The sequence below is a fragment of the Phacochoerus africanus genome, chromosome 10 (assembly GCF_016906955.1).
Source record: "Phacochoerus africanus isolate WHEZ1 chromosome 10, ROS_Pafr_v1, whole genome shotgun sequence".
NCBI classification, from domain to species: Eukaryota; Metazoa; Chordata; class Mammalia; order Artiodactyla; family Suidae; genus Phacochoerus; species Phacochoerus africanus.
The window spans coordinates 101,473,619-101,489,012 of NC_062553.1; the positions used below are offsets into that span (position 1 = coordinate 101,473,619).

Sequence of the window (15,394 nt, forward strand, 5' to 3'; positions counted from 1 at the left end):
CAGAAAGGGAGTATTTGACCCCCAGTTGTCACAAAGAAGAGCTATAAAGGCAGGGCAAAGTAGTTGAGTACAAAGAGTCACCAGCACCGTTTTAGACCTGGCACATCCATCCTCATGAATGTGTAGTGTTCATTTTCAGATTTCAACTTCTCCTTCCCTTTATTCCTCTCACCCTCAGCCTGCTCTCCCTGGCTGGAAGTCTTTCTTAAGTTCCCTGGCCTGACAAGGTGGTCTAGAACCACAGTGCATTTGAGAAAATTGTAGAAATATGTCCTTGAATCTCCTTGGGGAGTGACTGAAGTTTCATGCTTTCATGGTGATAAGACGGCTTATCTTCTTGGAAAGAATGTATCTTAGCAGAACCACCACCTTACTCCGAGGTACCACACACAAGCTAAGCAGAAGCCCCTTACTTTATCCTAAACACAAAGTCTGGGGCTGCCACTCTGGTGCCCAGTGTGGTGGGTGTGCTGAAGAGCATGGATCGCACTGCCCTCCACAGAAGACTCGCGAGCCTAGAAAATAAAAATAGCAGCTGCCTGACATTTCCTGAGAGAAGCGGATGAAATTTAACGTTTTCTTCCTCCCACAAATATAGACACAAAATCTTACAGGTAATTTCAGGAGGCTTATGGGGGCCAAGATGAGCTCCCCTGTGGTAATGGGGTAGGGCCAGGGGAGAAGTGGCACCAGCATTTGTCAACATCAGAGCTCAGATGGGCCATGGGTAAAAATAAGAAATTGTTCTTCGTTCTCTCTCCCTTCCTCTATCATCCCCCCCTTTTCCTCTCTCTCTAGGAACAGTCCTTTATCATAGTCTTGCTCTTTACCTGGATGTAAAAAGATGCCGTTGAGGCTTAAGTGTGACATTTTCAGACAAAATATGGTCAGTTCTTCTATAATGTCACATTTGCTTTTCTAAAAATCAACTGCGCTACATAAGATCACACAATAACAACCACAGAGCTCATGAGGAAAATGGGGTTAGGGGCGCAACTCTAAAACTTCATCAATGACACATAAAAAAGATCATAAAAAATAATAAAAAAAGACAGCAGTCTTACACATTTTAAATGGTTAAGAAGTACATAAATACTACAATAAATATGGTACTTTTACCTAGAAAAAGATTTGAGGTTTGTTCGAGGAGGTGAGTGTTGGAAGGGCTGCAGCTGTGAGCTGTTGGGAAATGGCAACGTTTTACCACCAGATGTGGATAAGCGGGGTTCATCACACACACAGTGAACTGAGGTGTTTGAGGCATGTGTGCATTTTGTGCATTTCTATATGGCTCAGTTCAGCTGGATGCCATTTTCTACATTCACCTAGCATTTCTCGCAGACAAAATAATACAAAAAGAAACACAAAATTCTTGTTATACTCTAACTGTGCCCTAGTATATTAGTCACAGTGAAATAAATTCTTATTTTCAGTACAAGTGTTATGGTAGGACTGAGTCTAAATAATAAAAAATATTACAATTAAAAAAATAAAAAGCCATTAAGACCCCAATGAAATGATGCTGTAAATGTAGCGATAAGTTAGTATTTCTATACAGAGAACACATAACTCAGGTAAATACGCCCTAAGGTCTATCTCAAAATAGTGATAAATTCAGGTGAAATGCAAATTGGTCTCCATAAATTTGGAACACTCCTGAGCAAGCCTTCTCAGCACCAGAAAAAAATTGTTACAACACACCCCAGACTTCCTGGAAAGTCCTCATCATATGTTCTTATCCCTAATATCTCAAATCCCAGAGTAGCTACTCTAATCTTCCTTCCCTCTCTTCATGATTCCTTGTCCCCTCTACCTGCATCCCCCAAAGCCCAACCAACCAAATTCTAGTCTTTATTAGTTCTCTCCTTATCACCCATTTCTCTCTTTCCCACCCTTTCCTCAGGAGCAAAAATTCCATACCCAGGTGTGTTACTTTCCTCTTGCTTTTGCAATAAATTACCACAAAAGTCAGTGCTTAAAACAACACAAATTCATTATTTTACAGTTCTGGATGCCAGGAGCCAAAAATGAGCTTTATGGGGCTAAAATCAAGGTGTCAGCTGCCTCCCTTCTGGAGGCTCTAGGGAAGAATCTGTTCCTTGTCTTTCTCAGTTGCTATAGGCTACCCGAAGTTTTGAGCTTCTAGCTCCATATCACTCTGATACTGTCATTACATCTTCCTTGACTCTGACATTCCTCTGGTGATTATTGGGCCACTTGGGTAATCCAGGGTAATCTCTCATTGCAAGATCCTTAATTTAAGCACATCTGTTAAAGCCCTTTTGTTACCTGTGATGGTACATATTCATAGGGTCCAGGGATTTGCGTGTGGACATCTTCAGGATCCATTTTTCAGACTATCACTTCAGCAGTGATATTCAAAATACTTAACAACCGAAATGCCCCTTAAAGCAGGGGATCTGACTCTCAGAAAGGTCTTGGGTCCTGATGCTAGAGTGGACCATGGAGATCCTGGAGTGCTGGCTGATGGACCACAGAGGGCTGGAATGTCTCAGGGAGGAGACTAGGGTGTATCGGGTGGTGGTGAGATACTCCAGAGTTGGGATGAGTGATTCTCTTTAAGCAGCATCAAAGACATTTTACCTTCGACATTTGACCCTGTGTGCTGACCTGCTTGTGCTTGTCCCTCCATGGCTCAGTGAGGCTCTCTAGGCTTCTATAAATTCTCTTCACACTTATCTGTGGTCAGCACACAAATCTCCTGGGATTGGATCATGTGTTGTACTTGGCCCTTTTACCTGGGATATCTAATTAAGCTTCACCACAACTCTATGATTAGATTCTATACTTATCTTCCTTTTGCATAACATATCCAGGGTCATATGTACAATTAATTATGAGGTCCTGGGTTTGAATTCAAGCACTTTGCTTTAGAAATGGAGCTCTTAACCACTGTAGTTAGTGTCTTCAAGGAGGCTCACATCTCTTTAGCAAATAAAGAAAGCATGTACAAAGATTGATGTGAGCAATGTTGAGGAGCCAAATGGCAACCCCAAGTCCATAGGTAACCTCCCCTATAGAATTTTATGATTATAGGGAGGACTTCTTGATCATATGGGAGGAATTTTTATGTTTTCTGTAAGATCAAATCTTAATATTCTTGAATAGATACTCTATGGTAAAAAAAAAGACGACAGTGTTCAAAGCAAATCAAGTGCAAAGTCCAATTTATCTTAGCCACTTAACATGTTAGAAAAATGTATGACTGTAAGCATGTGATTAACTAGATGAAAAAATAAATGGATAGATAAAATATACAGACAGGTGTTTTATTTGTTAAGACCTTGTTGACTGTGGTACAATACTTCTTCTATGACACTAGAACATCATATTCAGCTTTCCCAAATGAGTAGAGTAGCAGGGACAGGAGAAGCAGCAGAGATGAGGATGATAAAACCACTTATGACTGTCAGTCTTTTATGAACCTCTGCCTGGTCATAGTTAGAGATGTTCATACCCAGAGAAAATAATATCTAACAGAAATAGGTTAACACTACCGAAGAGAAGAAGAGTCACTTATGGATATTTTTGGATTTTCCTGTTTGAAATAAAATTTTGGTTTGGAGAGGAATAAGAGCTAGCAGTTTTTAAAAATTACAGTATAGTTGATTTAAAATGTTGTGTCAATTTCTGCTATACAGCATACTCACCCAGTCATACATACACCTATTCTTTTTCTCTTACTATCTTCTCTCATATTCTACCCCAAGATATAAGTTCCCTGTGCTGTACAGTAGGACCTCACTGCTTATCCGTAGATGCAAACTAGTATTAGCACTTCTCATTCACTTAATTGATGCATTACATAGAGGAGATAGACATTAGAGAGTTTTGTTTTTTTAATGAAGGTAGAGTGAGATCTTGATTGGGATGCTGGGATAATATGTGTAAATCAGATTGTTAAGTAAAACATTAGAAGCTGAGATTAATGTTATTTAAAGATGCTTTGGAGAAGAGCTGGAAGCAAATTCTACTTTAAACTGTTTAACCTGATAAGACTATAAAATATTCTTGTTAATTTATAAAATACCCCTGATATTTAAAATTTCCTAAAAGGTAGCTCTCCTCCTACCTTTATGATGGAATACTGGATGATTTCAGTCAAAAAGCCTAGTTACAACCATTAAAAAAATTTCTGCAAGAAAGCACACATTGCCACTTTACTCATTATTGAAGTGCCCTTATGACTGTCAGAGGGAACAGGTAAGATGCTAGGGGAGGCAGAGAAAGAGAGATCAAAGTTTTTGTTTACTTCTTTGAAGTCTTGTAGTACCTACTATTTACTGTGCACCCTTCTTGATTCATGCTGAAAATTGGAATTCACCCATTTCTCTCTTTTCCTGTCTAAGATGCAGATGGGGCATATTTCGTTGACTCCATCAATCCCTGCCCCCACGCATTAGCACATGCACACGTATACCTAGCCAGTGGAAAAGAAAAAAGAGTTACTCACATTCATCCATTTTACAAAGATTTCCAGGCTGCAATGGGAGGGTTTTACCTCTCCCTGAAGGATGAATAAATAGGTAGCTTTACTGACAACCTGTTCACAAACTGAAGTGAAAACCAAGACCAAGGTCTTGCCCTACTGGCACTTATGAGATCCAGTCCTGGCAACATGGAGAAAATAGTCATCTGCCTGATGGTCATCTTCTCAGGCACAGTGGCCCATAAATCAAGCTTCCAAGGACAAGATCGCCTCTTGATTAGACTGCGTCAACTTATAGACACTGTTGATCAGCTGAAAAATTATGTTCATGACTTGGTAAGGCCATCCTTGTCACAACAAAATTTAAATAATATTCTTCAATTACTACAAAAGGAGCTTTTTGACTTATAAAAATAACTCAGAACTAATTTTATTTTGCTCTAGGACCCTGAATTGCTGCCAGCTCCAGAAGATGTACAGGTAAGACCAATTGAATTTATTTGTGAAAATATATTTTAATAAGTTTTAAAATCCAATTAAGAAAGGTATTAATATGATTATTTAGAAATATGCTTAGTTTCAAGGTTTAATAATTGGTAAAATAGTTATTTCTTTTTTTCTCAAATATTCATTGATTTACCATCAAGCCAATCAATAAAACACTACATACCTTATAAGATATATTTCTATCACCAAATATTTCTGAGTATTCCTAAGTAGTACTGTTCAGATAGAATAATAAAACTAGAAAATGAATCTATACTATGATCATTTTTCTGAACAATGACCAACTAATTACATTTTTGAGTCCTTGTGCATTAAAGTTCTTAAGCCCTCTTTGTAGATCTATCTAAGAAACATCGACATATACAATAAGAAGCAGAATTTACCTTTTAGTAACCAGAAAAGAAGAGAGAAAAAAGGAAGAGAAAAAACGAAAGGAAGGAAGGGAGAGAAAGAGAAAGGAAGTAATAAAGAAAGAAGGAAAGAAAAAGAACAGACTACACAACAGCATGGAGGAATGGTAGTGTGGAACTCAAGGCTGTCCTTTAGAATATAATTCCCATATACCTTGGCTTCATTGAGTCTTGTCTTTCGCCTTCCGTGAAGTCTTTTGAAAGGACTGTTTTCAACAACTCATCCCGTCCTCTTAAGCCATTTAAATCCATTAGGTCCCAGGAAGAAGAGGCCTAGCAGGTAGTTCAAGAGTGCAGTGTGCTGATCTGTTCCTTGGTAACTTCGATCTAGTCTTCAGGTTTGGTACCCTGAGGATATAAACGCAATTGGGGGAAATGTTTTCACTGTTACAGACTTTTAAGTGCATAAATTAGAATAACTATAGAAGTGCTACCAGTAATTAGGACACTACAAAAGGGGAGACTTAGGAAGATACATTGCAAAGAAAACAATTATCGTAAATGACTATGTGCAAAAGTTTAGAAAGTGAATGAGTCACAACTATTGCTTTTCTTTAAAACTCACTCTCTAGTTCTAAATCTAACCACTCTCATTTACTGGGTCCTTTTCTAATAAGCAGCATCTAAAATGAAAGTAGCACATTCAGCTTATTGGAAAGACTTTTCCAATAAGTTAGACTATTTCTTAATGTCCTAATTATCAAAACACATGTTTTTTAGTATCTCATGCTCTTTGTCTAATTGCTGTGGTTAGAGTCATTTTGGGAGTTTCTTAGCTACAGTCTATAACTTGCAAAATATGAAAAGATAGCCCATTTTCTAACTTGTGTTGATCTAGTGGGTACTTCCTTTGAATGCTTTGTTAAAGAGAGCTATTTTTTATCTTATATTGTAATGACAGGATTTTGTCTTGGTGACACTGTATCTGATCAAACAACACTAGCTAGCTGGCTATGATACAAGTGAATACGGCATAAATTTAAGCTATTCTGGCAGGCAAACTCAGGAGTGAAGAAAATAGTTCAAGGCCATGGTAGCATTATAATAAGCTCTTCAGGGCTAGCATAGAAGCAGAGTCTATTAGAGATTTTAAGAGATTAAAAAGTTTAATGAAAATGAACTCGATTAAGCATTGCATATAAATGCTGATATACAGTGATTATCTAAGACTAACTGGCCTCACCAGGTGTACTTCTTTCTCTTTCTAATCATGTATCCAGTGGTCCTCATTGGATGGGGATCTTGCCCTCTGAGAACATTTGGCATTGTCTGGAAAATTTATCTGTTTCCATAATTGTGTGTGTGTGGGGGGGTGGGTAGTTTCTATTGACATTTAGTAGGTAGAGGCTGGGGATGCTACTAAACAGCCCTGATAACAAAGAGTTATCTAGCCCAAAATGTCAATAGTGCCACTTTTGAGAGACCCTAATATAAACCTTGTATGTAGCACAAAGGTAATTTTACCTAGTTAGCAAGGCTTAGTGTGAATGCCTAGGGTTTTCTTTGAAAAAAAAAAATTAAGTAGGTCAAAAATAAGTTGAAGAAGGCAAATTATTTTCAAATATTCAATTGCAAATCAACAAAGCCAAGTGCACCTCCCTGAAGAAGCAGCACTTGACTGTTCTCTGGCTAAAGAGAAGAGTAGTTTGTAAGCTCCCTTTACTCTACAAAACTAATGCAGAACAGATTAACTCCTCAGATTTCCAGGTGTTGAAGGATGAAGGAAACAAAGCCTTACCCTCTGAATCTGCAAGGCATAGCAAAAGAAAGCAATGGTTCTGCTCCCAGATGATGGTGCTGCACATGAACTTGGGTGCATCCTGACTGACAGGGCACCTGCAGCCACCTGAATTGAGGTTAATCTCTCCACTCCTCTACTCAACACATCCTAAGGCAGTTAGAAGGAGAGCTCCACTGCTTCTTTCTTTCTTTAAGGCTGCCTTTGATGTGCATCTGAAGCCAAATGCAAGAGTTATTTGCCCTGGACCACAGATTGCCAGAGAGAGCTCTGCTGCTTGCAGAAAGCATAGAGCAAATTTCTATTGTCTATTGACACAGATGAGCAAGGAAGGGCAGGAGAGATAGCACAGCCCCATCAACGTGGCATCAGTATCCAGATGTCTTTCAGAGGCTTTCAGAAAGGCTTTCCCAGGTGTAAAATCTCTGCTCATTGTCTTAACCACTCTTGGCAATACTGTCTTAAGGGAGTTCACTTGACAGGCCCCTATACTTCTTCAGAACCTAATTTTCTTTCAACATACACATGTAAATGTTAACTCAGCAAAATGGGCCTCTGTGAGAAATGCTGGTTTCTCAGATCATCACGGATGAAGCAGTTAGTGTTTTCAGTTTCAGCTGGAAAATTTACCTCTTTAAATATGAATATTATTTTTTTCCAGTAAGTTAAGCCGGTTGTGGTCAAAAAGAAGAGAAAAGAAAAAACTTCAACAAATATGAACATGTGGTTTTCAAGGAAAAAAAAGTGCTATAATTAACATTTATAAATAGTTTCTATTAAATAAGCATTTTGGCAAACATATGTAAAGGACACTATCTCGCCCTTATAAGAGGCAAGCTGCTCTGATATAAGGAAACCAGATAAGCTGGTTCTCGGCTTGTGGCTACATATGCAAAGCAAACCTGATAGGGTTGTGTCTTAAAGATGCATGTTATTAATCAACATTCATATGGGGTAAGCATATAGGTTGGAAAATGCAAAGCAGGCCAAATGCTATTTTCAGCTGATTGTCCACGGGAAGACTCAGGTAATATCGTTATTCATGGGATAGGCCTTGCAGGAACCAAGAGAAATTGAGGCATCAGTCCTCAGTGGAGTCCTTCTATACATTTTGGCAAAATGAAGATATAGCAAATTTGAGGGGAGGAAAAGCAGCATCGTATACTCACATTTGCTAAAAGGAAAAGGTAACCCAGATACAAGTTCTTAGACCAGAATTAAAATGTTTTCAACAGGTCAATATGAGTTTTGTTCTTCCAATAAATTCCATTTCATTTTCAGCACAATTTCTAAGATTTATTCATTAGTCACTGGTTATTTGAGTAAAGCAAGAGTTGAGTCTTGATCCTTGTTCTGTCTGCTTCTCCATTCTTTGAGATAGTACTCTTACTTTGAAGGGACAGTCTTCCCTCCCTTGGGTGGGGCGCGTCTCAAATTATGTTCCTCGACTGCTTGATTCAGGCAGATCCCACCCTAACCGACCTGAGAGTGTGAATAGGATGTTAGAAATGTCATGCTTAGTCTATGGCAGGTGTCCTGAATCCTAATGTGGAATGTGCCACTAGAGGTAGGTTCCCACTTGCCCCAAAGAAGGGGCTTTAACTCACTTACGTCATTGGTCCACTCCACAAATATTTGTTGAGCACTCACTAGTAACAAGACATTATGCCAGGTATTATACAGGAAGAAGTCCTGTTCAAGACGTGATTCTCACTGTTGGATGTTCCTGTGAACACTGCAGAGAGAAATACAAAACAATGAAAGATTCCTAATCAGACTATAGCGTAACTCACCCAAAGCTGCCATCAGTCATAGCATATCTCTTAGAGTCTCAAAATTCATAAAGTGTGTTCTATAACCCAAATAACTCTCCCTCATGAAACACTAAGGTTCTGCCCCACACCCAGACCTCAAAATAACATTAGGAATAAAGAACTGTGGCAAAGCAAGGCTCCCTTCTCTTATCTGTGAGACAAGGAGACATCTTCTCTTCCCTAACTTAGGGAAATTGTACATTGCAAGAGCTTCCCCTTCAATGCAAAGATTAAGTACTGCATGAAACCATTCCTCATTTGTCTGCTGAAATGAATGTGATCCAAGATGCTATAGTAGAAGTAGAAAGAGAAATGGGAAGGTCTTTCTGAATAACTTTCATTAACATGTATACAAATTATTTCTCTTTCAGAGACACTGTGAGCAGTCAGCTTTTTCATGTTTTCAGAAGGTCGAACTAAAGTCAGCAAATACGGGAGACAATGAAAATATAATCAATGTATTAATTAAACAGCTGAAGAGGAAACTACCTCCCACAAATGCAGGGAGAAGACAGAAACATGGGATAGTAAGATTGTCATTTGTCATCTATCTTATTTGTACTTATTAACTATGTCTATTACATTATACACACACACACACACACACACACACAGAGAGAGAGAGAGAGAGAGAGAGAGAGTCAAGAGCCTCCAGTGCCTTCCTTCCAGTTACATGTTACACCTTATTGCATAGAGTGTGTTTTGAAAAGTGAGGTAATCTCTTCTAAGTCCACAGACTTGAAAGTGCCCGGAAACCCAATTAGAATTTGCTAACAGTCCCCAGTAGCTGGAATAAGTTAATATAGCTTTTCAAAGTGAGGAAATCATTTCGCAGAAAATTCAATTGCGATTTAAAGAGTTAAAAAAATTGTCTCTCATTTTACGATCATATATAACTTGTATTTTTTTCATTTTTTAAAGGAATAAGAAGTATAGTTGATTTACAATGTTGTGATAATTTCTGCTGTGCAACAAAGTGATTCAGTTATACATATACATACATCCATACTTTTTCAAATTCTTACATAGATAATCACAGAGTATTGGGTAGAGTTCTCTCTGCCATACAACAGGTCCCTGTTGATCAATCATTTCATATACTTTAGTGTGCATATGCCAGTCCCAAACCCTCAGTCCATCTCTCCCCCACACCTGTCCCCTTTGGTAACCATTAATTTGTTTTCAAAGTCTGTGAGTCTATTATGCAGATAAGTGCATGCATATTTTTTTTTTAGATTCCACAAGTAAGTGATATCATATGATATTTCTCTTTTTCTATCTGACTTCACTTAATATGAAAATCTCTAGGTTCATTCATGTTGCTGCAAATGACATTATTTCATTCTTTTCTATGGCTGAGTAATATTCCATTGTATTTGTACCGCATCTTCTTTATCCATTCATCTGTTTATGGACATTTAGGTTGCTTCTATGTCTTGGCTATTGTAAATAGTGCTGCAATGAAGATGGGTGTGTGTATCTTTTTTTTTTTTTTTGTCTTTTTAGGGCTGTACCAACGGATATCTTTTTGAATTACGGTTTTCTCTGGATAGACGCCCAGGAGTGGGACTGTTGGATCATTCAGTAGTTCGAGTTTAGTTTTAGTCTTTTGAGGAAACTCCATACTGTTTTCTATAGTGGTTGTACCAATTTACATTCCTACCAACAGTGTAGGAGGGTTCCCTTCTCTCTGCACCCTCTCCAGCATTTATTGTTTGTAGACTTTTTGATGATGGCCATTCTGGCTGGTGTAAGGTGGTACCTCACAGTAGTTTTGATTTTCATTTCTCTAATAATTAGCAAATGCTGAAAATCTTTTCATGTGGTTTTTGGCTATCTGTGTGTCTTCTCTGGAGAAATGTCTATTTAGATCTTACACTCATTTATTGATTGGATTGTTTGGTTTTTGTTTTGTTTTGTTTTGATATCGAACTGTATAAGTTACTTGTATATTTTGGAGGGATTAATCTCCAAAATATATAAGTAACTTGTGATCTGATTAACAGGAGCTAGATCCTAGTTTTCCTACAAGAAAACAGCCTACAAGACACTAGGATAAATTTCAAACTGCCTTCCTTTCTTAAAGAATATTACTGTCCTGTGCAATTACATAGTCAGTACTACATTTAAATGGGTAGACCCCTTTATTTGTCTGAGGAATTTCAATATTCTCTAGTCTAGGGGGCCCTGAGACCCTCCTGTTTACCTCCTTTAATGCCAACTCATGAGCAATGTGGATAATCTCACGAGTAATTCAAGCATTAATCAAAACCAGTGGATAAACACATATGATAAATTACTAAACATTTTAAAAATCAGTTATTTCTCCTCCAAGGAATTGTACATGTGATTCAAATTGTCTTAATTATAATATCAAAGTGATTTTTATTTCCATTGAGTGCTTGGCCAGCTTGTAATGTAAAAGTATCCCTCTAAAATTTTCCTCAGGAAGAAAGGAGCTGAGTGTGCCTTTGAAACCAAATATCAAAGATCCATGAAATGGTAGTATTGGCACTGAACTTATATCTACTCAGTTAAACACCTTCATTTGATAGATAGGAAAGCGAGGTCAAAGATGTTAAGTAACTTGTCCCAAGCCCCACAAATATTAAATGCCAGAATGAGAATTAGAACTTATATCTCTTACCTGTCAGTCAAATATCTCTCACCACAACATCAAACTGGCATTAGCGCTGCTGAACAGCAAGTAATGGCCTGGTTTTTGGTCTCTCAACAAGAATAAGGATAAAGAACATAAACCAAGGATTTTTTTAAAAAAGAAATACAAGAGGACAATACACAGATGCAACATTGTTTAATCTCATAACCAAATAAATGTAAATTAAGACAGGAAATCCTATTTTTTTCCATTAAAATTTTTAACAATACCCAGTAATGCTGTGAATAGAAGAAAAATAGTTTAATGTATATCAAAAACCTTAATATTTTTATCCCCTTTAATTTAATTGAGTAACTCTACTTTTAGTAATTTGATATGTATATGAAAAATTATTCAGAAATGTTCATCGAGCATTGTATATGATAGGGAAAAGTTAGCATCAATCTATGTGTCCAAAAACAGTAATACTTCAATCCTATGTAGGAGTACAAAGCAACCCTAATGGGTCATATTTTTAAAGACTATTGAATACATGGGAAATTCTTGTGATATGTTAAGTGTAAAGAAAAAAGAGAAATTAATAACCAAAATAGATAACATAAATGCAAAGAAAACATTTCTGAAAGGATATAAATTAAAACATTGCAGTGGTTATCTCTGAGGGGATTACAAACGATTTTTTTCAATATTATTTTCTGAACAATTTTATGCACTTCTCAGAGTTTTTCAGTGAACATGATTTATGTCTCTAATTGGAAAAAATAAAATTTGAATGAATATTTGATTAAACAGGAAAAAAGTTTTAAAGAAGAATATTATTCTTTCATTGATTTCTAGACATGTCCTACATGTGATTCGTATGAGAAAAAACCAATCAAAGAATTCCTAGAAAGACTGAAATCGCTCATCCAAAAGGTATATTACTTAAATTATAATTGACTTTCTATTTCATTTTTATCTGTCCAGATTCTTTCTTATGTTGAGGTTACTCACGGTATCCTGTTTCCGCAGATGATTCATCAGCGTCTCTCCTAGAATACAAGGAATATGAAGGTTCCTGAAGATCTCACTTGAAGCTGGACACTATATCATACACTCTAACACAGCAGTGAAACTCACTTCTTGGTATTCCAAATGGAGGAGTACAATATTTTGGTGATGGGGAAAAACTCAGATAAGTGTTCAAAGCCAGGGTTATTTCTCCAAAATCACTATGCAGTACTTCAGTTTGATCCACAGGCTCTGCTTGGTCAACTTGAAAAATCTTTCTCCTCAATTAGAGTCTAATTTCCTGTGTGATAGATTTCTATGACTTCTAAAGTTTTTACTTCATCTTACTTCTCAACTATGAAATTTCTTGGAGAAGCTCAAAAGTATTAAGCAAAAACACAGACTGGGAATTTATTGATCTTATATTAACCTTGATCTTGATATGACAAGAGTGAGGTTTCTGCTGATCAAAACTTAAAAGTTGTAAAGCTTTACTCGACCTGAAAAATATAGAAGCATGGGGTCAAAATCAAAGTTGAAGCCTTTATTCTTTTAAGGAAATGAAAACTGAGTGCTTAAAACCTGTATCTGAAGAGGAAGAGGTTCTTATCTCAGAATGTCTAACATATAAATCTGTGGTTTATTTATGTACCAGGGGAATAGCTTTACCAAATGTCTCCAAAAAGACTGACTTTATTGAGCTTTATCAAATATTTAAATCCTATAGATATGAATGTATTTATGGAATAGACTCTTTTAGTCCTGTTTTTTCCTCTAAGTGGTGTACCTTTCCCAATTCAAGTTTCTTTAAAAGCTAACATTCTAAGCCTGTGGAAATGGCAGCTGAAACCTGTAGAGGGTCATATATTAGATGGTCTTCTGGAATCAAACAGAATTTTAAAAAGTCTTGTAGCTCTCGTCTCAAATTGTTATAATTATTGTATGGGAGCGAGCCAATAACACCAAATGTCTATTTCCTTCTTTCTTCCTTTCCTTTTTAAAAATTCTTTTTTGACAGACACTTTGTGTTTTCATGCTTTGTATAAGGCAAATTCATCACCTATATGAAATCAAAATCAGGAGACAAATCAGGAGTCCGGGACTCCTGTCCTAGTAGAAAACAGACTTTTGCAGAAGCATCCCAATCTTTCAACCATGGGTAGGAAAACAAGCAACCTGCTCTAACTGCCGTTTCATATCAGCTCCAGCAGTCTATTTAAATATAAAGTTAAAAACGCTAGAAAAATAAAATTTTCACTAGAATATTATAAGCTATTTGAGAATTTCTTATTGTTAAAATGGCTGTGAGTGTGCAAGAGGATGTTGAATGGAAAATGCTATATGCTCTGAAAAGAAAAATGATCTACTTATGAATATTTTTAAAACAATACTGATTAATTTATGATTCTAAAATATATATTTGGAATCTTTTTTTGTCAAATCCCAATGAAATGTTTATCAGAAAAAATGTATTTTATTTAAAAAATTTTAAATGTCATTACAAAGGAATCACGTAAACATGTGCATTATGATGATAACATGCATCTAATGCCTGCCTTTGGTGTTGGACCAGGTTGTTGGGAAAAAAGTGGAAAGCAGGCATGAGGCTGACTTGGGAAAGATAGAGTCCTTATTTCTTGTTCCTGGCTTTTAGTTGTTGACTTGACACTGTGATTTTATATTTAAAATAATGTATTTATTTTGGCGTGTTTACTGTTAAAAATCTGTTATGGTCTTTTTGACCAGAGATTCTATTTTAAAAGTAAAATTAATTTAATGGGGTGTTGGCTAAGAACCTTCACTAAACTGAGCTTAAAGACTTGGGTATAGATCCTAGCACATCTCAAGGAAAGCAATGCATCAGAATAAACAAGATGAAGACATGAGACTCAAACTACTCCATCTTAATACTCTGTATTCAAGACTTGGCCAGCCCTCCAAAAGGGTATGAGGCTGACCCATAAACATTGCCGTTCATCAATAGACTCTGACACAAGAGACCCGAAATCTCGCTGGCTGTAAATTCATGGTCACTTGCTTAAATTTGGGGGTTTCCATTTCTTTATCTGTAGAATGATGATGTTGGACTTAATCTCTAAAGAATATTATGCCTTTTTTTTTTTGAGATTTATGTGTCTATGAATTTCTAAAGTTCTGGATGCTCTTATAGGAACATCTGACCGTACTTCTGAGTAAAACTTTCTACTGAATCTGATGTTCCTTTGATCAACATTATTTCAATAGCATTTGTAGCAAGACTCACTGCAGGAACAAGGGAAATGTCCCCCCCTCCAAAAAAAAAGGAAGGAAGGAAAAAAGAAAGAAGGGAGAAAGAAAGAAAGAAAGAAAGAAAGAAAGAAAGAAAGAAAGAAAGAAAGAAAGAAAGAAAGAAAGAAAGAAAGAAAGAAAGAAAGAAAAAGAAAGAAAGAGAGAAAGGAAGGAAGGAAGGAAGAAAGAAAAGAAAGGAAGAAAGAAAAGAAAGATTGGAAGAAAGGTCATAAGAGTTCAGGGAAAATTAATCATGATTTTTACTGTTTTAGCTGAAAGTTTCTTCTCTGGACACATATAAAATTATAGCATTATTATTCTACATTTTGGTCTGTTGTATTTACATTTGCATCTGAGAATTTAGTTTTAATATGAACTATGTACTTTATAACTTAATTATTATTTATTATATATTTGATTTTAAATGTTTATGTTCATGGCTTCTTATTTAAGACCTCATCACATTAAATACTATGCAGTCAGTACAACTGTCTTTTGTGATTCCCTGGAAACTCTTAATTCATTAATTTTAGCAGAAAATAAAAGATGATCCTTAGTTTCTGAACGCATATAGTTTTTACATGTGTAAAGTAAAGA

At 36.5% G+C, this 15,394-nt stretch overlaps 1 protein-coding gene across 1 annotated transcript; it reads left to right on the forward strand.

The window, feature by feature from the left end:
• Positions 1–4,342: 4,342 nt before the first annotated feature.
• IL21 (interleukin 21) lies at positions 4,343–13,908 on the forward strand. The gene is made up of 5 exons (XM_047798773.1): positions 4,343–4,786; positions 4,895–4,930; positions 9,291–9,446; positions 12,377–12,454; positions 12,551–13,908. The coding sequence occupies exons 1-5, from the start codon at positions 4,619–4,621 to the stop codon at positions 12,572–12,574; spliced, it is 462 nt and encodes a 153-aa protein (XP_047654729.1). The 5' UTR covers positions 4,343–4,618; the 3' UTR covers positions 12,575–13,908.
• The last annotated feature ends 1,486 nt before the right edge of the window (positions 13,909–15,394 follow it).

Excerpts from the sequence above, each read along its gene's own strand:
- IL21 (XM_047798773.1), top strand. The coding sequence starts at position 4,619 with ATGAGATCCAGTCCTGGCAACATGGAGAAAATAGTCATCTGCCTGATG. Across the intron at positions 4,787-4,894 it reads AAAATTATGTTCATGACTTG|GACCCTGAATTGCTGCCAGC; the intron begins GTAAGGCCATCC and ends ATTTTGCTCTAG. Across the intron at positions 4,931-9,290 it reads CAGCTCCAGAAGATGTACAG|AGACACTGTGAGCAGTCAGC; the intron begins GTAAGACCAATT and ends TTTCTCTTTCAG.